Consider the following 27,141-nt stretch of genomic DNA (forward strand, 5'->3'; position numbering starts at 1 on the left):
AACCAGCACCCAAAGAACCTCCCACCTCCGTTCCAACTCCAGCGCCCGCTCCAGCACCGGCTCCAGCACCCGCCCCAGCACCCGCTCCGGCAAAGCTCGTGAAGGAAAAGAAGGAACTGCCGGCACCGACACCGAAGGCAGCCCCAGTAGCGAGCGAACCGGCCCTGCCGAGCAACAACGAGGACAGCTTCATCATCGTCGAGCAGCAGAAACCGGCCACGAAGCCGGGCCAGAAGCCGAAGGTGGACGTGAAAAGTTCCACCATGGACTTTCTGCAGGGCGAGGCGGGCGGGCGCAGTGCTGGGCCGGCGACCGGTGCCCCAACGTCGACCGTTTCTGCCGACAGGTAACCACCGCAACCGCTAGCGAATGTCGGCTGATTGTGGCCGGTGGCTTTAGTCGACCCATACAGTGCCTGGGGAAGAGGGGGGGGGCGATTGGGAGACTTTAAGAGATGCTTGAAAAACGAAAGGAGAAAGGTGGGGTTGGGGGGGGGGGAGGTCATGCTTGCGTTCAGGCGCAAAATGCTGATGAGCTGCTAAATTATTTCACCTGTTCGTGTGTCGGATGGTTTTTGGCCCGCGTTCGGTTCGTTCATCTCGTTTAGATCAACCTGGGAAAGAGAAAAAGTGTGTGTGAGAGAGAGGGATGCGAAATATAATGCCTGTGGCAGTTGGACTGCTTTATTGTTTGCTTTTGAGTTTGTTTTTTGTTTAATATTTTGTTTAATTAATAATCCACGACAGTTAAAAACTTAATCATTCTTTGCATTTATTAGAAGTACCATATGTTCAAAGCAATTTTCGGAATTTGAAAAAGGATTATTTATTCATGGTTCCTCTTATTATCCGTCATTTTCTACTACTTTTTTCCATCCTTATGATGTATTTCGAGAAAAAAAGGAGATTGTTTGGCCCCTATCGATGCGTCGATCAATGTTTTGACTTTATCGTAATTGGTGAAGTTGGTTCTTGGCCAGGTACACGTAAAGGATGCTAGGGAATAGCATTGTATACGATGGAGTAAGGCCCGTGTTTTCCTCGATGAACCTATTTTGGACGTCTTGGGTTGTTCCTCTGAGGATTTTCCGATGCCACCACTTGCTTGTAAAATTTATTTTATTACACCAAATAGAGTAAAATTGCCTTAAAGATATTTCCGTCCTTCTCAGACCTCTTAGCCCAACAAAGGTTTATCTATAAAAAAAAATTATCGTAATTGGAGAAGTGCTTGTAAGCCAGATAATCCTTAATCTCCATCAACCGGAACAGATATTAGTCCGAAGGAGTAATAACCAGCGGATTGGGTTGAACTTCCTATCATCCACAAGTGAACAGTCCGCGTTCGTCGTCTCGTGACCAATTCCCATATGGAACCCAATTCCCCATCTTGCATATCATCCTGCTCGCTTCAAATCAATAGACAATTAATTGCTGAGATACTCTTTGTGTCATCTCGAGTTCTTGATGTGTTTCTGAAGGATCTCAACCTCCCATAACCTCTAGTTGTCCAACTTCAATATTTCGTGATGCCCGAAAAACACCCAGCGTCGTGCAATGTTTTTCAACTTTTTAATCAAAATTAACATCTTTGAATTTGTTAAATCATCTCTGAAATGGTTGCTTCAGCTAGAGAGTTGTTGTCATACATTTCCATCAAAATACGATTGTTATTACAGTATTTCCCACGATTTATTGGTCGGTTCTCATAATATTTTTGGTTGTTTCCCATTTTTTTGTGTGTTCCAACGAATTATTGGTTGGTTCCCAGAATTTTTAGGTTCAATTTTATTGATATCCAATCAGACGATACCAATAAATTATGGGAACGAACCAAAAATCTAAGGGATACGACGAATAAATCATGAGACAGACCCTGTAACAGACGTCTTCTGAAGAAGAACTCCCTAAAAAACATACTATTTGTTACAAAAGTTTTCAGGTTGTTTGTAGCTTACAGCAACAATGCTGTGTCTACTGTAGCGATATGACCAATAGTAGAAAAGAAATCCTGAAGATGACATTATCAAATATGAGTTAGACATGTTAGATCAAAACGCTTTAAACTTCTTGATACTGATTGATATTCTCTGAAAATTTGCTTCAGTAAAGGTAGTAGAACATCCAAAACCAAAGAACATATATGGAGATTTGAACATCATTCTTCAGAAAAAGTTGTCCAATTCTTAATAACAATGCAAAAACCGTTTTGAAATGATGTCTTCCTTTACAATATTTGAATATTTGCATGGCGGCGGCTACTGTTTGATCTTTATATATATCCCTGACGCGAAAACTAAAAGCTATAAAGTACACCCGCAATAAAAAAGACCATTTTTGGGTGATGCTTCATTTCCGTTGCCAGATAAAGCACTTTTGCTGCCAAAATTTCTACCATTGGTTTGGAAGCAAGTCCACTTCCGATCCGATCGTACCAACAGACGGCAACATTGTTTCGATTTGGCAATCCCTTTTTTGTTCAAGCGAAATGTTTTGCACTTGAAAACTATCCGCCAAGCCAGCAAACAGTTGCTATGACCCGCTTAAAAGCAACGCGCTATCCAACAGTTGAGACGAGAGAGATCATGGCGCGCATGCAGCTTGCACCAGACTGCACCGGTAATCGCGGAGGAAGGAATAACGAGCGCGCGGGCCAGTGAGTCTAGGTACTGAGTAGTGATGCCGCCGCGTTACTGCTCAAACCGTTACTGCCGCTGCTATAAAAAGACCTCACCCGTTCGACCCGGCAACGCCTTATAAATCACTGATGCCATTGTGGTGCTGCAGCAAGCACTATTACCGCACGGCTCTTGGCAAGCGAGTCGCATCAAGCCGGCGTTCGTGTGGCCGGGTGTGGTGCCAGCAACCAAAACAGGACCAGCAACTACTGCACGTCACGGACATCAAGACGTTTATTACGAATGACATGGGTATGGGTTGCCTGCACCCGGCCGACCTGGCCAGACCGACGCGCTTGAGTTTCCCGCGATCCGGCGGTTTATATTTAGGCGGTCGCGGACTATCAATCGAATGAAGCCGACTGCACTACAGGCAGGTGGGAGAGGGGAAGGTTGGATGCACCGTCGTCTAGCACATAACGCGTTACACACATCCCCAGCGGTCTATTGCTGAGCGAAAGGTTCGGCTGGCCGTGATACTGATACTCTCCAAAACCCCTGAACCTGTCCAATGGTGCAGATGCACCTAAACCTTTGAGCAGAATTATTTCTTCAATAAAGCCACACTAAGGAACAGTGGACCGAACGCAAATGTATGTGAACGCGACATTTACGACATCGCAACACGTATACTTTCTTCGCTTTGATGGGAGTTTTTGTTGTTGTTTTTTCTCGGGAAAATAGATTCCTTTTTGCCTCGCGTGGAGCCAGCACAGCCGTGAGGATCGATGCTATTTTTAACGCCAACTTCAGACGACACGCAGCGCACAATCAGGCGAAGAAGAAACGAATCTGATCACGCTCAACTGACGCACTCACAGCGAAACGCATCTTCCTGCAAACTGTCCGCAGTTGCTGGTGCTGTTGAAATGCGGTTTCTCCGAAAGAAAATTTCGCCTAAAATGCATATCAGCCACGCAAGCAAGCGTGCTAAAGAAAGCAACGTGCGTCCAAAGCCCATACTCCTCAAGTGCATTTGGTGGCGGCATTGGGATTTTAATTATTATTTCGTTTATTTTCACCCCGTTCCGCTACATTAAATGGCGGGAGCACGTGCTTGAGCACGAAAGACTCTCTTGCCTTCGCTTTGACCTTTCCGACCTTAGCCGTGTATGATGGTTTTGGATGTGCACGGCGTGAACACACGAACACGCCGCGCACAGATAGCGCCAAACACTCGATGCCAGTGTGGATTTTCCCCGGATGGGTGAAAGGAAAGCGTTCAATTTTCTCAAAGTACATGAAAAACAGCCGCCTTGAGTTCTATTCGGATGGCGCACAAATGGCTCAACCAGTCGCGTCACGGAAGGTGGCGCGCGAATGGATTCCGAGTTCGCTTAAGTTTTTATTTAGTTTTCCACTAGCCCAATTCATTGGTTCGGGGTGCACCAACATGACTTGCGGTGTATTTGAACCGACAACCGGCGTTTGAAATTTTGTAAAAATATTGTTTTAGAACAGAAAAATCAAGCATTGAAAAGCAATAGAACACAAACACTCCAAGTGTGCATGTCCAAGGGTTCATGCTTGGCAAAATTGTGTGAAATAGCAATAGAAATCAATTTCAATGTAAATTTTAAATAAACAAACACTATTTGAAGTACTTTTTGAGGTAAATTGAACTATTGTTTCGTTAAAAACGCGCATTTTGCCATCAACTACCAGGCTGCTCCATCGCTCGGGAAGGAAGCACTCAGTCTCTGCTTACAAACACACCACGATCTGCTATGAAATTGCATCGATCAAATTAGCTGATTGCAGCAGCCAAAGGACAGTTAAACACACACACACATATCTGTCATCGAGATACCAAAAATGCGTTTGACGAACTCGGTGCAATAATAACCTTCCCCTTCGCCTCTTACTACAGAGGAAAACAGCGGCACAGCTTAGATACGCGCCAAAGATTTGTTTGGCTGTTTATTTAATGCTAAATTTAGAAAGTCATCCAAATCGTATTAAGCCGGGGAAGGGGTTTTGGGAAAAGGGAGACGAGATAAATAAGCGACCAACGGGGGTAAATCTTAAACATAAAGCGAATTAAGCGGTGAAGCGTTTCCGAGAAGCGTCCTTTCTTAGAAGCCGTCGGTAGAAGGATGGTGCTAAGAGAGTTTAGAAATCGATCACGCCATCATATGAAGCAATGGTTGAACCTTTACTGTGCCACATTAGCCTAGCTTCCGATATCATTTCTTACGCAAAACAGTTGCAACAAGTAGTTTGATGAAATAATCATTAATCCAGCGTCTCTGTTTGCTTAGCTTGCGGTCCCTACAGTTATGTCAATAAAATTACGGCCCAATTATAAAACCCGTTGCCAACCCATGATCGGTCCAAGTTTTGGACGATCAGAGTTTGATCGTTCTCATTTGCATTCAGCACCGCGTAGCATTGCAATCGTAACACCAACACAGAACAACCACAACAGCGCGCCCACTCCGTTCCACTGCCATGGATCATTTATGCCAGCAAATGATGGATTACAGCGGCCGATCGTACGCGGCCAGTACGTGGCGTTGCTGTGTGTTTTTTTCCCTACCTTTCCATACGCGCCAGTTTTGCGCACAGAGATTGAGCGGATCTGAACGTAGCAGAACCAGATGGGAAATAAATTCTTCTCCGCCCTTCCCTTTCTTCGTTTCACGTAAGAAAATCTACCTTCAAACACGCGTTCGAATTGATAAATTACACCCCCCCCCCCCCCCCCCCACCATGCGGTGTATAATGTTTGGTTCGTGCGTCCCATTCTCCCTGCGTTGGCAGTAAAACGTGCCATGGGGTTGAAACGAGGCGAAGGAACGGCGAAAACAATTTCCATTAAATTTTTCATTCAACTGCTACCGTGCCGTGTGTGTGTGTGTTGTTGTGTTCCTCCCTTGCAGCCGGAGCGGTGGGGACTACGGTTTTTTTTCTTCTTCTGCTGCCATTTATCGACGCAATTTGCGGGTGTGTTCTGCACTAAAAATATAACCTATCTCACGGTTTTGCGCATCTCCCGGCGTCGTCCAATGCGAACGGAAGGGACGGGAGATATGGAGCGTTGTTATTCGTGTGGGTGGGAAGAGGAACTATTTAGATTACGGCATTGTTTGTAATGCAGGCGTGTGCTCTTTGCCGCACCACGCTGCTGCAATCTCCGCACCATGCTGTTATGCCGACTGTAGTAGATTTGGCAAAGATCGGATTGAATATCGATCATAAAGAGTCATCAGCAAAGGTTCAATTGAGATCAGATAGATCAATAGCGAATTACAGTGGTTGCAGTAAGCTTCGGTACAAGTTTCATGAGTAGCTAAATATACAGTGGAGGGCCGCTTATCCGGGCTCATCGAGACTCGACCTCGCCCGGATATGCGAATAACACGGATAATGAGTCAAATAATATATTTAATCGCAAATTCTTGATTTTTTAAAAATGTATCTTGTGTTTTGATAAAAAAAACTACCTAGTTCTTATTACTTTTATGTTTTTCCAATGAGAATATTGAAAATTTGCCATGAATTAGTGTGTTTTTGTAATGCCAATGTGCTCTCTTTGTGTCTTTTCAAATATCCTCCTCAAAACGCAATGTCACCTTTGTATTGACCTGTCATTCTTCAATAGCAAGGATAAACGGACAGCCGGATAAAAGGTACCCGGATAAACGGCGCTCCACTGTAGTTACACACTAAATATGTGGTTAAACTCTTTAAGAGGACATATTTAAGTCAATTCTTATCGCTTTGCTGGATGGAAATATTTTATCACGATCATTTTATTTCAATTTCTAGCATAGTGTGATAGAAAATGATGTACGCAAAACCACCAAAAGCCTTAATTTCACATCTACCACTGCAAATGTACGCTTAAAAATGAAAAAAAACTAACCCCTGATCGCCACACGACGCGGGTGCGCGTGGCCGCGTGTGGCTCGCCTTGGCAATGGCCGCCGGTTTCAAGTTGGACGCCAAGTGTGCCAACCGCCAACTGTGCTGCTGCCAACGCACCAGAGACAACGGAAGTGCGTGAAAGGTGGGACGACGATGACTTGGTGCAGCAGCAGCAGTAGCAGCAGCCAAACCAACGCCAAAGATAAACTCGCGTACCGATAGCGGGGTGAAGCAAAACGATGCTCATCACTTCACAACATCAGTATACGTGTGTGTGTGTGGTGCGCATCGTGTAGTGTTATTTTTCAGTAACCAAACGCGTTCTAGCGACCAACCCGATCGGTCGCCAGATGGTGTGATGGTGGTCGGTTCTATTTGGGCACACGACCGAGCATTAGACGTGATGCTACATGCTACACACTGGCACAGAGGCAAAGACAAAGACAGTATGTCTAACGCTGTCGTTGTTTTATAACACCAGCTGAAACCAATTAACGAAACGATGGACAAACTTTAGTATGCACCAGCTTTGCTGGGCGGCAGCAGGCAGTAGTTTGACATGTTCTAAGACTTCCTGTACTTACAGGTACAGCAGCAATTGCTAACCATATCCTGCCTCTTTGCTGCACAAGTATACTAATAATAATAAATTTTCTAAAACCTGACTGATTTTATCCTACAACGAAAACAACACGAATGAATAGTTGACGCTCCCTTGCAATGACGCTGGTGACAAAAAGCAAGCAGCAACGTTTCTGTGTGACAAAAACAAAAAAAAAAGCATAAACGTGTGACGTTCGTTTTTGATTCCACTCCGATCTCCGTTTCTTTTCTGTGCCGTACCCTTGTGGTTTGTGGATAGCGCTCGGATACCATAACAGCTCGGGGTTCGGTTCTCGAGTACGAGAGAGAGCAGCAGTGCGAGGGGCAGATTCCACAGCGATCCGAGGGAATCCGAGACATGTTTGTGGGGCCAAAAATAATACCAGCCCGGACCGGGACCGGGTTGAAAATAACATACGGTCGCGCACACCACACAGCCGTCCGCTTGGCCGTCATTTCCACGTCACCAGTTCCCGAACGATCGGTTGCACGGTTCTAGCCGGCTCAGCACGGCAGAGAAATTACTGAAACTGCTTGCTACGGATACGGCCGGCCCTTCATGCGCGTCCAGTGTAGCGTTCATTAATTTTCTTTTCTCTAGAGATACTTTCACATCTCTCGCCTCCGGGCTTGCATGTCCTTTGGTTTGTGATGGGTAGACAAAAAAAAACACGGAACACCAACCATTTGATTGACGACAGATTGACGCAACAACTGCGAGTGTGTGGGGTGGAAGCTATTTTCAACGACACCTTACCGAAAGGTTACAACAACGCGCGAAAACAAAAGAAGCCGTGCCGTGCACATGTCGTAGATTATCATCAATTTCCTAATGACACAGAGCCGGTCCCCGGCTGTCATTCAGCATAATTAACCATTATTTCACGTTCCAGAGTAAAGGCAAGGCTTTTCAATTCTTTGGAGTAGTGGCAGCGAAATGGAATATCTAAAATACAAAATTTCGACTGTAAAGCTCTTCAAAACTAACAACAGCTCATTTTAACCCATCCAATTTGCAAGGTTAAACCCCGGTAGAGGTTTGACGTGCCATGGTGGAACTGATTGCACATGTGTTCGGGGCCAGCAGCACTTAGGATATTAGTTTCAGTGTCTAGTATAAAAATAGACCGTTATTATATCGATATTGGAATCATTTGTCGATGGCGGGCGCAGCAGCATTGTTTTGGAGAGCGAGTCCTGCAAATTGATTGCTTTTTAATTTATTTTTTGAATAGGAGTTTAGGTAGTTGAGAGATGAGAATGATTTCTGACCAAATAACCAAATGTAACAAAAATGCTTCAATATTCTACTTACAGGGATTTCCAGGGGATCTCATAGCTGTGGGGCACTTCCTGGACTCTTTCTTATGGGAAGTGAGCTTCATATGTTGGAAATTGGACTCTATGGCATCCTTTTGGACAAGCTCTTTGGAAATTGCTATTGGATTTATCCAACAAGGGTGCTGTAGAGTCCAATTCCTATTACATTAGGTTCATTTCTCGTAAGAAAGAGTCAATAAAGTGTCCCACAGCTATGAGACCTTCTGGAACACCCTGTATTGAATATTCTATTCAAAATTTTGTAATAAGTTTATTTTCAACCATCAAGCTGACTATTAATTATTGCTGCAAATAAGTGATTGGATGATTATCGACAAAGCCACAAAGAGCCTATACTGTCCATTTAAAAGCATTTCCGTCCAACGAGCCCCTTTCAATCAATTTGATGATGTGCCATAGAAAAAAGCGCTTCCAAACAAACTCCATTATCGTTAAGCTGTCTTGCTTTTCCGCCGGGTGATAATGATTGGGTAACTCACTAATCCTCAGCAATCCACTGCAGACTTCCTCCCTAGACTTCTTCCAACCGTTGTTTTCCCCGTTCTCACACTTTCTGTTCGATTTATCGATCATTTAGCATACTGTAGCTGTGTCTTGTCATTAGTATCGGTAGTGTGTTGTGTAATGCATGCACGACTCTACACCGTCAAATGTCTACACTTTCTCCAGAATGTTCTAGTAACCCACAGCAATGCTGGGCTCGTTGTCACCTAGAACGTACCCGCTTAACCCAGCCCCTATCGTGCACTACCCGCTGTTCTCTACTAACCTCAATAAGCACCTTACCTTCGATCGATCATACTGGCTGCATGTGCTCTTTGGAAGATGACTACCCCTCAAACGCGAACGAGCTGCTGAACGGTTTGTCAATTAGCTCACCGATAATCTCAATTAACGTCCTCTCTGCAGTAGTATCTGGAGGCACGGAAACGATGCCTCATGGAGGACGATACAATTAATTGCTGTAATCCACGAAACCCAATCCCTTGTACATCCCCTCTTGAAGGTTCACTCGTTCACCAATCAACCGCGCATCGATAGTGTGTTATCACGTGTGGTTGGTAAGGAGGGCATGATGATGACGCCAAAAGTGTTTCCCCTTTTTTGCACGAGAGTGTGAGCACAGTGACGGAGCAGGATTTCGATGGGTAGATTGAGCAGGACGCATTGGCCCTAAAACGAGCCTCCACTTGCCGTGGGAGATAGCAGCACCATTGGCGTGGCGTATCTCACACACCCTCCATGATTCACGAGGCAAATCGGAACAGTCACCCCGAGGGGTTAGGGGAGGTGGGGCGAGTTCAAGGTTACGTAATGTGGTCAGATGGTCGGACGCATCGGAAAATGCATCCTTGGGTGTTTCGGGTCATCTCTCGTGTTTCAAACATCGGCACAATTTCCCCTGCGAGTTGTGTGAAAAGTGCGACACCAGTTCTACCCCAGATGTCCTAGTTTGTGTTTCGAGAAGCTGACACGAGGGGCTATCTTCGTGCAACCTGACCAATCAGCTGTTTTGGGTAGCTTTTTGAACATTGCAAAACAAAATTGCATAACAGGAAAATTGCATATATTTTTTTGCAGAGTTATCAAACAACATCGCGTGAGCGTTTGGCAAAAGTTGAGATTTACCGCTTTTCTCTCAACAACAAACAACAAAAGAAAGTATCATAAAGAATGATTATGCAAAACCACACCATATATTCCTCCATTTCACACACACACACACACACACACGGACGTACACTTCACAAACAAGTAATCGATAATTCTAAGCTCCATGCAGTCGAAAAAGCACACCATGTGTGCTGTCAGAAAATTGTATGTTTCATTTGCACGCCCAGCGTCAGCTTCACTGGAGCGTGCTTTTAATTAACTTTAGTCAATTTTCAAAAGACTTTTTTTGTCGTATAAATGCTTCTTCATCTTTGTACAGAATCATAACGTTCCCCTTAGCGTTATGTGTACGTTCGACGAACGATTCTTGTGCTGCTCTTTCCTTGTTCCGCGCTAATGTTCGGGTTTTGTTTGCGAGGAATGAGCGAGAACGAGCCAACGGTATACACTTTTCTTGGCTTCGGATTGCATCCAACGTGACATTCAAACGGCATACAAACCGCTATACACAACGACGAATTTCGTCGCATAACGTAAACTGGGGGGACGGGGAATTATACGAAGAAGAACATTTGAACGTGAAGTGGGAATTACACGTTTGAGGATTTTTAGCACCCAATGTAGAAAACAAATTGTTAATAGTATGTTTTTTGTATGACGCTATTTCATTTGCATTAAGGTGATATTAAAAAAGCTTTGACGATTTAAATGATAAGATAACTAATTTTAATACTTCCGATTTTTTTAAATAGCCCATTAAATGGAACGGAAGTCATACCATAGATCTGTCTGGTTAGGATATTACACATCAAATTTGAACATATTTCAGTAACACGTTTTGATCAGATTTGCCACTTTTATCTTATTGCACCATATGCATCAATGAAAGAGCATTCAGCTACTTTTCTAGAAAATTTGGAAATAAAAAGGAATAACTTTTCTGACAATGGTATTTCATCATCGTCTACAAACCATCAAACTGTTTAAAATGAGGCTTAAATTAAGGATTAAAGTCAATGAAACATTTCAAAGTTACTACAATCGGACATCGTTTATCCGAATAGCTTTTATCCGGCTATCTGTTTATCAGTGCTGTTCGAAAATGACAGTTAATATTAAGGATATTCAGTCAGATTAATGTGAAACAAAAAAAACATGTATACCGCAAAAATGACATGATAGCTACAACAATTCACTGTAAAATTTGAGATATTTTCTTATACCAATATGCAATTAAAAAAACTGAAGCTATTAACCATGTTATCCGGACATCCTGGCGAAGTCAAGGCCTGTTGTGACTGGATAAACGATACTCTAAAGTAGTTTAAGGCAGGTCTCGTGCTACAGTTGTCAACTCGTACTACTTAACAAAATGCCCAGCATGGGTTCAATCCCCCAATGGACCCCGACCCCATACGTAGGACAGACTATCCTGCCATGGGTAATCCTTAGATCATTGAAAGCAAAGCCCACTAGTGGTACAGGCAGGTCTTGACCAACAGCAGTTGTTGAGATCCACGGAAAAGGAAGAAGAAAATATTTTTGAGTAAAATATTAGACCTTCTAGAGACAACAGATCCCTATTACTCCGAAATATCTAGACAAATTACCCTTACTAAACTAAAACCATCCACAAGATAAGATAAACCGTGTACGGGCACCTTAACAACGCGGTCGTCCGGTTTACCTCATCGTATCAGAACGGAAGATACACACAACGGGGGAAACAGGGGGACACAGGCACACACACACACACACACATACCTGCCCATGGTTTTGTATCTACACGCGCACTGCGCCCGACAAAGACCGTTTTCCCCCCTCTCACCGGCAACTAAACACGTTTGACCCCCGGCGGTGAGAGCGAGACAGTAGTCGCCAGGCCCCTGCGCGCAGTTCGTTTGCTCTCGCTCTGCCAACCAGGAACCGACGAACCGGGCCAAAAAACCCGAAGCGGGAACGATCGCGAACCGCACAGTCCCGAAGCTCGGCCCTAGCGCTGGCCATAAAATCATCTCACCGCGATCACGCACTTGTTCAATTTCGTTTGAAATCTCGTTCAGTTCAGCGGTTGGAAAAAGGTGAGCTCTTCCCCAAAAGGGCCCTTTGGAACGTTACTGCTGTTCCCTCTAAAGTGTGTGTGTGTGTGTTCTTGGGTACCTTCAACGATTGCTGCGGCAAGCGGGGGACAAGTTAAGCAAAGCGGCAAGCGATGGATGACTTTTGCGAACAATTTCGGTGCAGTTTTGTGTCCCTTGCTGTGTGCTTCTTGACTTGTTCGCCGCACTGCCTCAGCGGTTGTCGTTTGGTTGCCCAAGCATCCAACCAACATCATGAAGCAGCCGCCTGACCAGGCCCCCGGTGTATGGTAACGCGTAAGTAGTAGGATTTGATTATTACATTTTCCGATGATGGCAAGTTTTACTCCGTGTGATGCAAGCGAGAACGCGCGAGCAGAGACCGCAGAGTTCTCACACATCAAATCCTTCGAAGAAGTGTTGCGAAATTCGCGTTAAACCTAAAACAGAAAGAGTGAGCGTATCTTTACCGGTATCAGAAGTTGTTGTTAGATTTACCTTGTGAGCGCAAAGCAGTGGTGGAGTTGTTTGGTTCCCGAACTGTAACTGTCACATCAAATCTCGAAGGTGGTTACATAAGCATTCTCTTCTCCTTGCGAAAAGATATTGTGCAAATTGTTAATGGCGTCATGCTGCTGCTGGGGTAGCTTCCTTCAACTTGTGCATCTTCCGCCGCCGTCGCTGTGTGCTGCGTCTTTTCCTAGAACCGGTTTTTTTTCGTTTCTTTGCTTGTTCGGTTTCCTGCCGTTTACGCGTGCCGGCCGGCCGGCGTCTTACTTTAGGGGGCTCATATTGCAAAAGTTGCATAAAACGGCGCGCATTGTCAGTGTGCTGTGTACACAGTTGGCGAGAAAATGTGTATCTGTGTGTGTGCGTTGTGTGGCGTGAGACGGACAGCGCGCTCTGACTCATAAACCTGTTTTATTGAGCTTCATTCCGTTCAATTTAAGGCTAATTTAAAGCCGCACAGCGCTTCACTCGATCGGACGCTTCAATTGGCCCTTTTTTGTCTCCGTGTGTGTATGTGTGTGTGTGTCGAGTGCACAATGGTGCGGTGTGTGGCTGTGGTTGCCATGATGACGACTGATGAAGGGTTGCTGCGACTTAAGGTGCAATGTGTCTGAGTGTGTGTCTCCAAGTGCGAAAACAAACGAACATTGGTGGCCAGCTTCTTGGAATGACCGCGAAGTTGTGGGGGGTGGTCTTTTCCCCAAAAATAAAGACACCACCCCCTCCTCTTCGTTTAATTATCGAACGGTCGTCATCCGCTTCTTGTCGGGTTCATTGCCCTATGTCGCTCTCTCTCCCTGGTGTGTGTGTATTTTTGGAAAGAAGCGCACCAAAGAAGAGACCGTAGTACACAGTTGAACAGTTGCTGATGCGTTCAATTCGCTTCGCAACTGAGGGGGGTGTTTCGGCATAACTTTTTTTTGTCTTCTTCATTGCAAAAGAAAGGAATTGAAAATTGCAAAAAGAAAGATTTACGCCTCCAAACGTGGAACCGTTGTGGAGAGAGAGAGAGGGAGAATTCGCTAAAAAGCAGGGAACAGAGAGAAAGCCCCGAAATGGCCAAAAATATCTTTTTTTCATCGCTCAACCCACCATTTTTCGAGTTTGGAGAGGGACACGAGAAGAAAAAGGGAGAGAGAAACACATACACAATTACCCATTTCCTGTTGCAAATTTCTGTTGCAAAATGAAAGTATTCTTTTCTCCCTTTTCCACTCCACTTTCCTTCCACTTTTTCATATTCTGGCACCCATTTTGGTGGGAACAAGTTTTTTAAAACGTCAAAAACTAAATATGTATCGCATTTTCATTAGATCAGCTCCGTTGGAGGCCACAGAGCTGCAGGGGGGGATTAATTTTGAATGACGGGAACACACGCTTTTCTTTTTTCCCTCCAAGCCCCAAGCCCGAAGCCCTTTTTAAGAACCGCGGGAAAATTGCACCCAGCACAACAGACGCACACGCAAACTGAAAGAAGACAATTGGAAGTTGATGATTTGAAGTGAAGGAAACAAAAGGAAAGGTGAAGGAAAGATGAGAAGAAGCTACTTCCAGGTGCTGCAGTGCCTGCGGCACAAGAGACACTTTGCATACAATAGGCCACTCGTCGTCGAGTCGGTTGCAGCAGTAGTGGTGGGGCGGCGGATATGCATCAGCAAACCAACACCAACACCAGTAGCAGCAGCAGCAGCAGCACCGGAAGCACTGTTACACCCACCCACGATTTTGCTCCGACGTTCGCTTTCGATTAGGTAACAACCAAGCGCTTAAATTGCTTTTCTCCCTTACCCTTACCCACCTATACTGTATAATTTATTACTTTCCGTATTAGTTGCTAAGCGCATCATAATTTAAAAAAACGCGTCATATTTTTAGGAAAATGAAACAAGAAAATCAAAGCTCGAGAATGACGTCACAGTCACGTGAGCAGATGCAAACGCGCGCTGGCTACAGCACACAGAAATCCCGGGCTTTTTCGCTGGGCGCGCTCTCCATCACATGCTCCCTGAGATGCACTCGGATCGATCGCTTTCCCCTGTTGCAGTACCACCACACCACGTGACTCCACCCCCCACCTGGAGAAATGGGGTCGTTACGTCGTGCGCTCTTGTGCGCTGGAAAATGTTGCGCGCAGCATCTACGGGTGGTTCGATGGAGTGTGTTACCTAACTCTAACACCCAAGCGCGCAATGATCCGAGACGATGCGGTGATGGAGAAGAGCGACGGCGGCAGAATTCGAGTTTGCGAATTTCGAGTTCAAGGTCGTCGTTTTTCCGTGGGAACGCGGGCAGAGAAAGGGACGCCCGCCCGCGATGGCGTGTGTAGGGTTTCCCTGCCACTCATTTTCCCATTGCTTGCGCACTCTTCATAGGGGCGCTTTTCTATTCCCTTTTCCCCTTTCCTTCTCCTCCGTGTGGGGGAAGGTGTGTGTGTGTGTGTGCATTCTTGCGTAACTCTATTTATACATCAGTTTGTCGGTTGCCGGTGCTGATGGTGTGCTTCGCTAACGAATGGCGCCTGTGATTCCCACTGTGTGGAAGAATCTTATTGTGGGAAGGATTCGAATAAGAATTAAAAATACATCACGCCTCCCCTGCGACACCCTTCGCGACGTGGCAAATGTAGGTTATGTGAAAAAAGAGGTATTTTTCTCTCGCTCACTGTGTTGTGTTGTGTGGAAAGGATATCATTTATGCAACAACATGAAGAAGCAGAAGAAAAAACACGCTTCTGTTACGCAACTTGCGAATCGATAAAAGAGCCCACCCCTTTGAGCACTCTGGCGTATAGCAGAGGAGAACGGCAGCGCGTTGGAAAGGAGGAAAGCTTTTGATGGAAAACTTTCCACCACCCACCCACCCCTACAGTGGAAAGAGGAAGTCGTTGATGATGGTAGCCTTGATTTTACGTAACGCCAACAGCAGCAACCGAGAATCTAGGACATTCCCGGGGAAGCAGTATTGCATTACACGCGCTTGCCGCATTCTTCTAACACCCATCTCACCATCCTGCTGGCTCACTCTCCATATCACGCCACAATACCAGCGGGCTGGTATGACTGATTCGCGTCCACCACATACGGAAATGGGATCATTTGGCTGGTGTATCTGATTTCCGACCGTGTTGTTCTGCAAAAGCGCGGCGGGACTGCTTTGGATGGAAATAGTTTTTATTGATACCTTGTTTGGGAGTATAATCACAGTTCTAACAAACCTCGTGAGAACTACCACCAGCTGACTTCTTTCCGAGCCACGGTTTGCCGGCTTGTTTAATTATTCAGTGGTTTGCTTTGCCTCTGGTGTACGTCACCCGATTGAGATGGTTTATAATTTATTCTCCAGAAGAGACGGAGGAGATTAGTTTTCCGTTCCGTTCTTAAATAACTCGCTGAAAAAGCTATTCAATATCGATTTGGTCTGAAAGATTAAACCACAAAGCACAAATATGACTTCCAAATGTGAACTAAAACCAATAAATTTGCATGCTCTCCATTTTAACACCTTCTCCCGAGTAATATAAACTCTAACCAGACCGCGTTTGTGTGTTCTAATCACTACTGGAGAGCCAGATAGAGGGTAACAGCGGATTATGCCCTCCGCTGCCCTCCGAATATCTCTCCAAGAGCAAACGAACGAAAGCCTTATTATGCTTAACGTTGGCGAAATCGAATCCAAAAGTGTTTCGCTAATATACTTGGGTAATGCACAGAGGCCCCTTTATTTCCTCCAAAATCCAAAGGTCCTCTGCCTGCCTATTTGAGTGTGTGTGTGTCCCTTTTTGAAAGCTTCTCCCCATATCCCAATAACTTCTCAATGCACGACGTATGTGTGTGTGTGCTTTATTAAACAATAAATGACTTTTGCGACAGCAGCATGCCTGTCCGCCTGCGCTCTCCCAGTCCACCACATCATCCCTCGCCCGTATCTAACGGATATGTCCGGATGTGTGTGTGATGGCACGATGATGCAACAAATCGGAGAAGTCGGATAGGGGACATTCAGAAGTCAGCCTGAATTTCTCGCATAATTATCTCCTACAACAAACGCGTTGTTGCAATACACACCGGGCTTCCCGGCGCGCTCTCTGCTGCACCTCGGGGAAGTTTGGTTGCTTGTGTAACAAACAACCACTTTTTGCAAGCTTTGCAATAATAATTCGAAATATTAACCAACTGCAACCAACAATCCTCCTCCCCCTTAACAACCCTGCAAAAAGCGTCATTTTGAATGCACAACTAATTGCAACCATCATGTGTATTTGCTGTTGTTTATATGTGGATGCATTTTGAAGTCAAACGAGAACAACCGCTGATGGCAAAAGTGCACTTTTCGTTATCACCAAGCGTGCGTAAAAACAGTGGGACTGTTCGTGCGGTGTATTTTTCTTTACCCATTCGCCAATGGTTTTTCGAAAACGAGAGGCACTACAATGTACTTCTTCTTCGTTTTTGTTTTTTTGTTGCTTATTTCACAATTGGATCATGGGCGCGTCCCGCAGCAACTCCATCACACGAACCCCGTACCCGTACATATGGCGTGCCAATTCTCATTACATTCTATGTGGCATTAGAATCACCCTTTTAAGGGCACATTCCACAGGTGGATGAGGAGAGGGAGAGCTACTCATTCTACCCACCCTGCCCCAAGTTGGGAGAAGCTAGCACACACAACATGTGTCGTATGATTGACTGTTACATGTTTACACTGTTGGCATAATGTCTCCTCGTGTCTCCCCGAGCCCTCCCAGTGCACACAAATGAACGAGTTGCCATTGTGTGTGTGTCTCTCGTTTGGCCCATTTGTTCAGTCAAGCGTCCAATGTACATACATTTCCCGATTGCATTACGGGGCGGAAAGGAAAAGAGATGGAAAAGGGGAAATGAAAGAATGTTCGCCAGGGTTGCGCGTCTCCGGTGCTAAATAGACGTTTCCTGTCATCTTTGCTTCCATTTTTCCCCCTTTTTTCTTGTGAATATGAAACCATTTCGCAGTTTGCATGTGATTTGCGCCTCCCTGCTCTCTCTCTCTGCACATGGGACATCACGGCTGGGAGGCTCTCGGTGCATTCCGGAGAAAGATCTGGGCAGTTTATCAGTGCAATTTAATCACATCTGCGCTTGGATGCTGCCTGCGTTAAACGACCGAGGGGGAAAAACATGCATTAAGATTGGAATTCAGCCCTGTTTTCATCCAGATAAAAAAATACCAAGAATGTGTTCTTAAACAACGCTCTAAAACGTGTCAAACTCAATCTCTTTCTCTGATGCTTCAGCAGCAGCGAACATTACATAACAATCTTGACTTGCCAAAGGGGGGGAAGGAAATTTATGATCTCGCGACTATATGAGTGACAAGAATAGAGCGCGATCATACGATCGTCAATTAGCAATAGCGGGCTAGTCTCAGCGAGACAGACAGAGGACAGTAGAATCATTCGTTTGTATCGCTGTCAGAGCTTGCCCGAAAGACGAATGCAGCAGATTATTTATAAATCCCTCCCAGAGAGGAGAGCATGCGAAGAAATCGAGTGCCCGCAGAAGGAGGGCGACAGCTATTCGTAAGCTGTGAAAGCATTTATTTTATGGTTTTAGCTTCCCCAACTCCTACTTCCCCGCTCTCCACAACAAAGAGAAGAGGAGTATTTTGGCTTCGAATTTAGCAGCGAGCTAGAACCTTCGAGAAAAGCCATGTGCAACACCTTCCTCCTCGAGTCGGAAATGAGCCTCTCTAATTGGGCAACCAATTGTGCTCCAAACGACGACACACTGTGGTATGTGGACAGTGGTCAACTACCACCTCCACCATCTAGAAGGTGCTTCTAGAGATTTGAATATTCTACCACCAACTTGGTTCGGAGTTTTGGTTTCATCATCATTCGCAATGTGCAACCAAGAGAACCTTGTCTTTGCATAAACAACGCCGCGAATTGGATGAATACACATTACGCCAGACTGTTGTGTGTGTCTGTTTGCATAATTGAGGAGGGGGGATGGATGAAGGTAGCTGACAGGCGGCAGGAAAAGAGCGATTTTGCGAAGCTGCGACGACAGCTTAATGTCGAATAGGTTCAATTGTTTCAATTGATGCGCTAGACTGGGATGAATAAAGAGTGGAAAATGGCATCAGACGCGACGAGATGCGGGAAGAATCTATTGGTGCAACATGGAGGATAAGGCATTCCCTTCACACATTGGAAATATATCGTAGAGCATTGCCGATGTTAGTATAATGTTTTCAGGTTGTTTCACTTCCGTGCGAAACATTTCTGGACGGTCACGAACTGATTATTGCATAAAAGTACGGTAAACGTTATTATCTACGTTATCTTTTGCGTGGTATCAGTTCGACTTTCATGATACGACGAACTTCCCCGAAAAGCAAGGTGGGTGACTTGTGTGAAACAAAATCACGCCATTTAAATGACTTTATCGATTTGTCTGCTTGTAGGACAGCACAGACAACTACAGTTGTTTGTTATTTACTACCACAAATAAGCCGGGCACGCTCTGAGGTTATTGCAACGGTTGACCATTAAAACTGATATTTAAAAAAATCTTGCTACTGCTACAAAAACGTATTCTCTCTACAATATGAGTCAATCGCTAAACGTGCAATTAATCTCCACTTTTACTCAACACTCTCTAATGGGGGACCCACACTAGTCCATTTTTTTTTAAATTACGTCAACCCTAACCCGGGCGGATAATGATAACAAAACAATCCGGTAAAAAAAAATGCCCACCATAAGCAATTTTCAATAGTAAACAACTCAGCACCACTGGTGGGTCCCACAATAGAACGGGAGGAGTAATGCTCGAAATAAATCAAGCCTCACACGAAGCTTGCTGCTATATTTTTTAAACAACGCGCCACTTGCCTGCCGCCGTGGCCGTTGGCGCATCGATGCTCTCTCTGTGGTTGCGCATATTTCTAAAAGCAAACATCACACATGTGGTGTTTTGTGCTTTGATATCGCGTTGCGGGAAGACTCACCAGTTGAAATTTATTGGATGTGCACAAGCCCCGAAGGGAGAAGTCTAATTGTGTAAGAAGAGCAATCGTTTTAAAAATAATTGCTTGTAAAACACGATGAATTATATAACGGTCTCCCCCGGCACGAAGATCTAATTAGGTTTTACCTGCAGGGGTTGTGAGCACGATGCGCTTGTCTTTCGACAGCTAGAAGCGATCTGTGTTGATGTAGAATTCTGCTAGAAATAAAGTAAAGCACCATGCAATAAAAATATAAGCATTCGATTAAATAAATCTACGTCAATTCAAATGTGTTTTACCCGTGCACTCCGTTTGCGACCGCATTCTCTCCGCCGACTGTAGCGCCATCTGTTGGCAAACAGATCAAACCGAACCGATGTGCAGCTGCGGTGTAGTATTCGAACGCAACGGACCCGTTCCACGTGGCCGTTGCCGTCATTTGCTGTGCTTCTGAGCTTCCTGGTTATCAGGTAACATTCAGCTGAATTTAATTCCGCTTAGCGATAAAACGTTATCATTGAACCACAGTGCAAAAAACCTTCCTTATATTATATTGCACCTACTATTGCATAATGCAAAATCAGCTGTTGTGTGCTGTATCGTTCATGCAACAAGCGAGCGCGCCCCAGACGGTTTTTATCTTTATGGCCTGTTATCTAACAGTTGTTGCCCGTGTTTTTGATAAAAGCACTAAACGGCACAGCATGATGCCAGCAGCAAAGTGCATTTCGATACTGTCTGCTCATTGTTGGTACATGGCCGTGACATGCGTTACCTCCTCCTGCACGCGCTCCTCTGTGTGTATGCTGTAACACAGCGCTGAAGGTAAATGTCATGGTGGATGGTTTTTTTCTGATGGTTTCTTTCCTTCTTATCACATGATCGTGCCTGGGGATGCAGATAAGCAATTGGTGAGTGGGAGAGGTGGTTAGATATCTTATCACAGCTCCACTTCAGAACACGCTGCATGCAATTCGATGGTCGTATGCACAGACAGGCAATCAATTTAATTGATTAGTCATAAATTTTAATACCTTCTTTTAGCCCCCCGTTGTTATCATCGCGATGTCACTCTTGCACCGGGACATTGGGTATTGTTCTCCTCTTGCACACCTCTCCAACGGGTGACGAGACGGGTACGATTATCATCCTGATTGATTGGGTAACAGTCACGGACACGTAACGCAACACCCACCGAAGTAGTGGTCCCCTTCAGTGCCAGTAGACATTGTGCCAGTAACGAGATAAAGGTGAAGGACAATCAAGTTTTCTTTTTACCGCATCGAACATTTCTTCGATGTGTTGTGTGACTGTTCTTTGACCGTGTGAAAGTGGCTGCCTGGGAATAAGTCAACCATCTTTCCCCAAAAAAACAGCTCTTATCAACATAAGCCAGTACCCTAATGCGATTCAATGACACACAACAATGGGTTTAACACACGCTGAGTGGTGCGGCAACACCCAAGGAGCTAATTTGCTCACCTCGATAGAGTGTACGCAAGAGACCAAACAGAGCCCAATCTGATGTCCTCAAAAAGTTTTTTGGCGAGTCCTAAAAAAGCCTGATTATTTTAGCGCACTTCTTTATGTCCCCAAATTGGCAGCCGGCGGTCACCCTTTCGTGCAATGTGCTATCAATACTTGAAAAGGGTAACGAGGAGGGTTAATAAGCTTCCCCCCATTTCATGCCCGGTTGACGATCTTTGCGTCGGTCGCCGGTTCGTCGCGCTACAGACAATCGACGACAACCCGTTCTCCCGTGTGCTTTACCGCCGATAAGACGTTGTGCGTTGTTCGTGTGTTGTGTATATGTGCTGATAGGCCATTCATGCCATTCAGTTTAGACGGATTTTGGCATTTCTTCTTCTTCTTCTCCCATGCTCAAGACGTCGATGGGTGGGGCACGTTTGTGTTACGTTGATAAGGACTCAGGATGCATGGAGAAAGAGAGAGACAAGAGAACAATCAATAAGACCACCTCAGATGGGAGGAAGGTTACTGTTACAAATCTTCCCAGGAGTGTGTGCCCGCCGTCACCCCCCAAAAAAAAAACGCCGGCTGGTTGGTTGATTGTGACCGGGTTCGTCGCCTACCTCTCTGTCACACCCCGGCCGGCTTAATGCTGATGCGCTGAATCTTACTCACAGGGTTGCAGCGTTGGGCTTTCCTTGTCTCGCGCTTGGGGCCCGGCTCTGTGGGTATGTACCGGAATGGAGCCTCCAATCTGTCAGTCCATGTTTCGCTATCCGCGCGTGTACAACTGCCGCGGGCTTCGAGAGGGTCGCGCGAGTGTCGAGTGAAGAGAAGAGTGCGCTGTGTTGTCGTGTGTCCCACTGGACTGCGGGGTGTAGTGGTGGATTTTATTTAGGTGGATTTAGTTAGGGAGGCCATAGAATGAGCGATAGTTTTTTTTATTTGTTTGCATTATTTTGCTTTGAGAATAGCTGTCGGATCAGTTGCTTGTGACGTACGGTCTGAAGAATTATCTCTGAAATTTGAACTACTGTGTGCGCTGTGACGATTGGGTCAGCACAACCCGTTCCACAGCGGCGATCCACAATCCACTCCCCGATCGTTGTTCGACCAACCAAGAGAGTAGTGAAAGCTGGATCTGAACCGTAAACATCTTTCTCGCTCTACCATCGCAACACTCTCTTGGATGTCCCGTGCCTTTCTCTATGGAAAGTGAAACCGTCGGAGTATCTCTCTCTCTCCCCACAAACTAATTGCGGGCTTATTTATTTTTTTAACTACTTTTCTTGGTGATCATCGCGGCCCCAGGTGGGATGTGGTGGTGATGGTATATGCTCCAAACAGAAAAAAGCGGTATTTTGCTCACCCAAAACCAAGCCCATGCTCCAGTAATTACACTGACCTCACCCGAGCGAGTGGTGGTGGATTCATGCGCCGTGTGCAATAGGCATAAGTGCATGCGCCCCCCGTGTGTATGTGTGTTTGTGTGTTGTGGCCCGGAACTGCCTGGTATAACGGGGCCAAGACGGCGACCCCAGTGAAACTATTTGGAAGAAAAAGGGTTTTAAGTAGTAACAGTACCCCCACCTCCGAAGGTGATAATGGCTGCCGGTTGGCGGGGAAAATTCCTAGCGGTGTTCTACGGTGCGTTCGCACTGTACGGCATCGCCGTCGTTTGGCTCTACTGGAGTGGATACTTCGAGCTGGACGAGCCGGGCGGGTAAAGTTACTATATTGTTGTGCTTTTTACAGTAATAATCTCATCACCGAGTTGGTGACGAAAAGGGGGTAGTAATCTGTTGGGCGAAATGGTGTGTTAGAGCCGATTGGAAACGATTATTTGATGTTAACAGCAGCAAAAAGTTTACCTCCAATACAATTTCGCGATCGCGAAAAAGCAGCAGCAACACGATGACGCACTGTTTTTTGCACTCTCTGCTCAAGGTGCTTGTGATGCGATCTTATCTTGCGCTAGTATTCCGGTACATGTTATCTTGCGCGATAGTCTTGTGCACACAGTGTAGCAACACCCCCTTGTTTGCACAACTGCTGGACGATTTTGTGCTTTTCTGTACGCAAGTACAGAATGCACCGGCGATCGTTTTGTTTGTTGAACAAGGCGATGAACGCATTCCAAAAATTTGCACCCTCTGTTGTTAAGGTGGAGACGAACCCCTCCGAGTTTGATTGTTTTTGTTTTTATGACAATTTTCTTATCTTTCCTTCGCTAAACAATAATGGGGAATAAGCATGCGAAAGCAATAAAAACGCGATAAGAAAAAATGGACACATGAAAAGCCATCTCCAACCCCAGCTAGAGCATTTTTGGACAGCACTGTAGCGAGTTGAAGAGATTCAGCTACTCTGTCCTAGATGGCGCTACCGTCGCTAAAAGGCTATGGTCCTGTTTGTTTTTATCCATGTCGCATGTGTGTGTGTGTGTTGAAGTGTAGCTGCTTGTTTCCGCTCACAACAGTGTGGGTGTGCGTGACCCGGTACATAAAATCAACCGCCCAGAGGTTGGCATTTATTTTTGTTTATCTTTTTTTTCTTCTATCACATATTCCTTTCCCAATGCCGCTCGGAAAACGGTAGTTTTTCGTCGGTAGTTAATTTTTGTTACGACCGTGAAGGTGAAAAGTTTGTTTTGTTGTTTCCCGGCGAAGGAATGGCGCGGTTGTTGCTATCAAAGCCGATTCCTGTTTTAATGGCCCAACGGCACGTTCCTTCTTTGGCGCGCAAGGGTGGGGCTTCTAAAATTCCTCACACACTGCTGGGAAAATGCTTGTGAGTGAAAGACCTTAGAGCTCTAGGGAGGGGGAAAACATCATCCTTTTGCCCTTTTATGGTGTTACGTTTGTTGAAGGTGGTGCGAGCGAGAGAGAGAGAGGGAGAGTGCTAGAAAGGACGAAGCGCGATGGCTGTGGAGACAGATAAAAGCGCAGTCAGGCGCGCGCGTCCCCTTTTTAACCACGACGGACGCGGTCCCATGGCATCACCTCAGGTTGTTTACACCCTCAAACAGTGCGCAGTGTGAAGCCGCCCACCCACCCCGTTGATTATGGAATTATACTACCTCCACCATCCTTCGCCTGGAACGATCCTGTTTGATCAAACTTTTTAATTAAACAAACTCGTTTAAGCGCATTGAAGACAAACAGGACATCCACGGAAGACCAAACGTTTGCAGAAGTTTAATCTATAAAGAGACAAAAAAACTATCAATATATAAATAGCACATGCCAGAAGTTCACCATCAGAAGAGGACATGCCTAACTCTCCAACACTGCAAAGATCGAATAAATTCAATCATTTGCAGTAACGCGCAGTCCAAAACTTACCGGTTGCAAGGACACACCTAATGGCAAATACGCCCTTTCTTTGTCCTTTTTGCCTCCGTGGGTGGTGGCACCGGAACTAGAGATGGGTGTGTGTATGTGTGTGTGGGCGTGCGTCGTGTGTGTGTATTTGAACGCGGAAGCCGCGTGCGTCGTGTGTCTTTTCCTTTCCCGGGCCAATGCCCTCCTCGGCCGCTGCTGCCGGCCGTCGTCTCCTCCCCCACGGCATGGCAAGGGGCTGTGGTCCATTGTCCTTTTTTGCGCGCTCACCAGAGACACAGAGAGAAGGAGAGAGCGTGTCCGAGCAGTAGCAAGGAGAGTGCGAGAGAATCGTGTTCACACTATCCACACACAGGACACTACTACATCAGGGAGCGAGCGACCTTGCAAAACTGCATCTCCGAGGCTTTTAATAGTTGCGCTTCAAAAAAAGGGCATCCGAGAAAACGCCTGAACAGTCCTTCGAGAAAGTGTCCTTTTAAGGGTAGACGCAAGGGAAAATTAAATTACTCAAATGGCATCGTGCTGAAGGTGGTAGTGGTGGCCATTTTGCTCTCTTATCCTTATCTGATATCAGTGAATGCCTCTTCTCCCGCTTGAGAGGGCATCATCTGCAATAATCCTTGCTCGGAAAGCGTTTCTCTGTGTGTGCGTGTGTGTAGCGTCCCTCTCCTATTTTGCCAATAAATGCCGGTGACGCGCCTAGACAAACCGCCTCGAGCGCATATCCGGCAAAGGAGGGACACGCCGCTGCTCGTGTGTTAGTTCCCCTTCCTTCCCTCGTCCCGCATTAAGCAAGGGACGCGAACAATTGTGTATCGAGAGAGTATGGCAGTAGCAGCAGCAGCCACCGTCGTCCCCGTGTGTCTTTGATTATTCACCCCACACACACGCGCCGGCGAGGTGCGTGCGTTACGCTGCTGTTGCTTCCTTTTTAGGGTGAAAATACACAGACACACCGGGAGTATGTGTGACCCATTTGTCTTGCTGTTAGAAATGCAGGGAGTGAGAGAGGGAGATAGACGCGCAGCAACAAATAACGCAAATGGAAAAAGGGACACGCTTTAGCGGCGGCAGCGCAACAGAGCCGCGTCACTTGAGTGTAAATATACCTTTTTTTTGTGTTCTCGATTCTTGTTCAATAACCGGAACCATTTCCCGCGGCCCTGTCTCAGACAGGAGGGCACTAAGAAGAGAGAGAGAGAGAAAGAGAGCACACTCCCGAGAGAAAGAGAGAAGATGAAAACTCTTGGACGGGAAAAACTCGGCACTGCTCCCAACACGCCAAGCATTTTCACCGCCTGCTTGACTGACTGTGTGCGCGCGCGAGAGCGCGTCCTTTTCCCTGCGCGCTGTCTCTGTATGCGTTAATGATAGCAACAGCATTTTGCGCGCGTGTGTGTGTGTGTAGTGTGTCTTCCTTCCCGTACTGTCGTAGACACTTTCTCAATCATTTGTTCTCTTTTCTACAAAATTATACACACACACATACATTTCGGGAGCGAAAGAGAGAGAGAGAGAGAGAGCATTAGCAGAGACGAGGACGCAAAGTTTGATACGCTTTTTTTTTTGGCTGGCTGGCTGGCTGCGTGCGTGTGTCTCTGCGCGCTTCCTTCCCCGGGACGGACGACGGATTATTTGAAGTTAGTCGGGACCAGGACCAAAGCCAAGAGTCTGTCTTTCCCGTGTCCTTAGTGCGGCAGGATATACATCCGGTTGGTTCGCTGTGAGGCGTGTTGTGTCCTTCGACGACAGCCAAAGTAGCGAGACACGACCCCTCACCCCCTCCCCAACGTGTGTGTGTGTTTGTCCACGAATCCGTGCGCGCTCTCCCACCTTCCCTAACGTGCTAGTGTGTTATTGTAGCAACAAAATAGCATTTTTAAACAAACAAACAAACCAACAGACAGTAGAAATTGACAAAATTGTCGATCGTTCGGGGTTTTTTATGGTGAAGTTTCGTTTTCGCGCGCGCGTTTTGCTATTTTTTGTGTTTGTGTAGGGTGTGTGTCCTCCCTGGGGGGAGAGTATAGTTTCAGTGCGGCGTGTGGTCATTTCTAAATTTATCCATTAAATGTTCCATTTTGGAAAGAAAATTCCAAATCAAAAATGTAGTGTAAAAGAAGCGTCTAATTGCTTCTAAAGTCGTTGGAGGGAATGAAAACGCACTCTTCCCTTAAAACGTAGTGTTCCACAAAGAGAAGCCATTTTAGCAAATTATCCCTAAAATCATATCAAGAGCGATCACAGCGCACACTACCGACCGCGGATCACATTAGAGAAGATCGCAGCAAGTTGACCAAATGCCTCCTTTTTGTGGGTGCAAAAATTTGCTTCCAAGCGTTTTGCGCCCCACGGAGGGAGCGGAGGGGAGAGCTTGCTAAAATATCCTTCTTTTCGTTCAAAAAAGGGTGCGGCGATTCTCTGTGCTCACGCGGTGTATGTGGTGTGCGTGCGCGCGCGTGTTGTGTGTTTCACCGAAAAGGGGCGCCCTACTGCCGAAGCGGGCCTTTTTGCCGGCCCCTCCCCCGTCATGTGTGCTTGTGTGTGTGCCGACCGCCTGCAGAAGCAAGGGACTGTTGAATATTGTCCCTGTGAGGTGCATCCGCTGCACGGGCGCGAAACAAGGATAGCAAAAACAAAT

The 27,141-nt window shown here is 46.0% G+C and overlaps 2 protein-coding genes across 14 annotated transcripts in view; one reads left to right on the top strand and one right to left on the bottom strand.

Annotated features, from left to right (window-relative positions):
- Positions 1 to 27,141, bottom strand: part of LOC1276306 (NADH dehydrogenase [ubiquinone] 1 alpha subcomplex subunit 5) — a 75,471-nt gene that overhangs the window by 43,170 nt on the left and 5,160 nt on the right. The gene's annotated exons all lie outside the window — the stretch shown is intronic.
- Positions 1 to 27,141, top strand: part of LOC1268213 (arginine kinase 1) — a 47,210-nt gene that overhangs the window by 15,979 nt on the left and 4,090 nt on the right. For 2 of the 13 annotated variants that reach the window (XM_061652245.1, XM_061652252.1), the window contains exon 1: positions 21,918 to 21,994. The exons of 1 other annotated variant lie outside the window; for it this stretch is intronic. Coding sequence is in view for 2 of the 12 variants with exons in the window: in XM_061652241.1 (XP_061508225.1) it covers positions 14,227 to 14,444 (218 nt within the window). In the remaining 10 variants the exon portion in view is untranslated. Of the gene's footprint in view, positions 1 to 12,028; positions 14,445 to 21,914; positions 22,055 to 22,472; positions 22,880 to 26,545 lie in introns of those variants that run through there. 10 more of the 13 variants (XM_061652248.1, XM_061652250.1, XM_061652244.1 and 7 more) reach the window with 7 other exon arrangements.

This window comes from Anopheles gambiae, chromosome 2, assembly GCF_943734735.2.
Source record: "Anopheles gambiae chromosome 2, idAnoGambNW_F1_1, whole genome shotgun sequence".
NCBI classification, from domain to species: domain Eukaryota; kingdom Metazoa; phylum Arthropoda; class Insecta; order Diptera; family Culicidae; genus Anopheles; species Anopheles gambiae.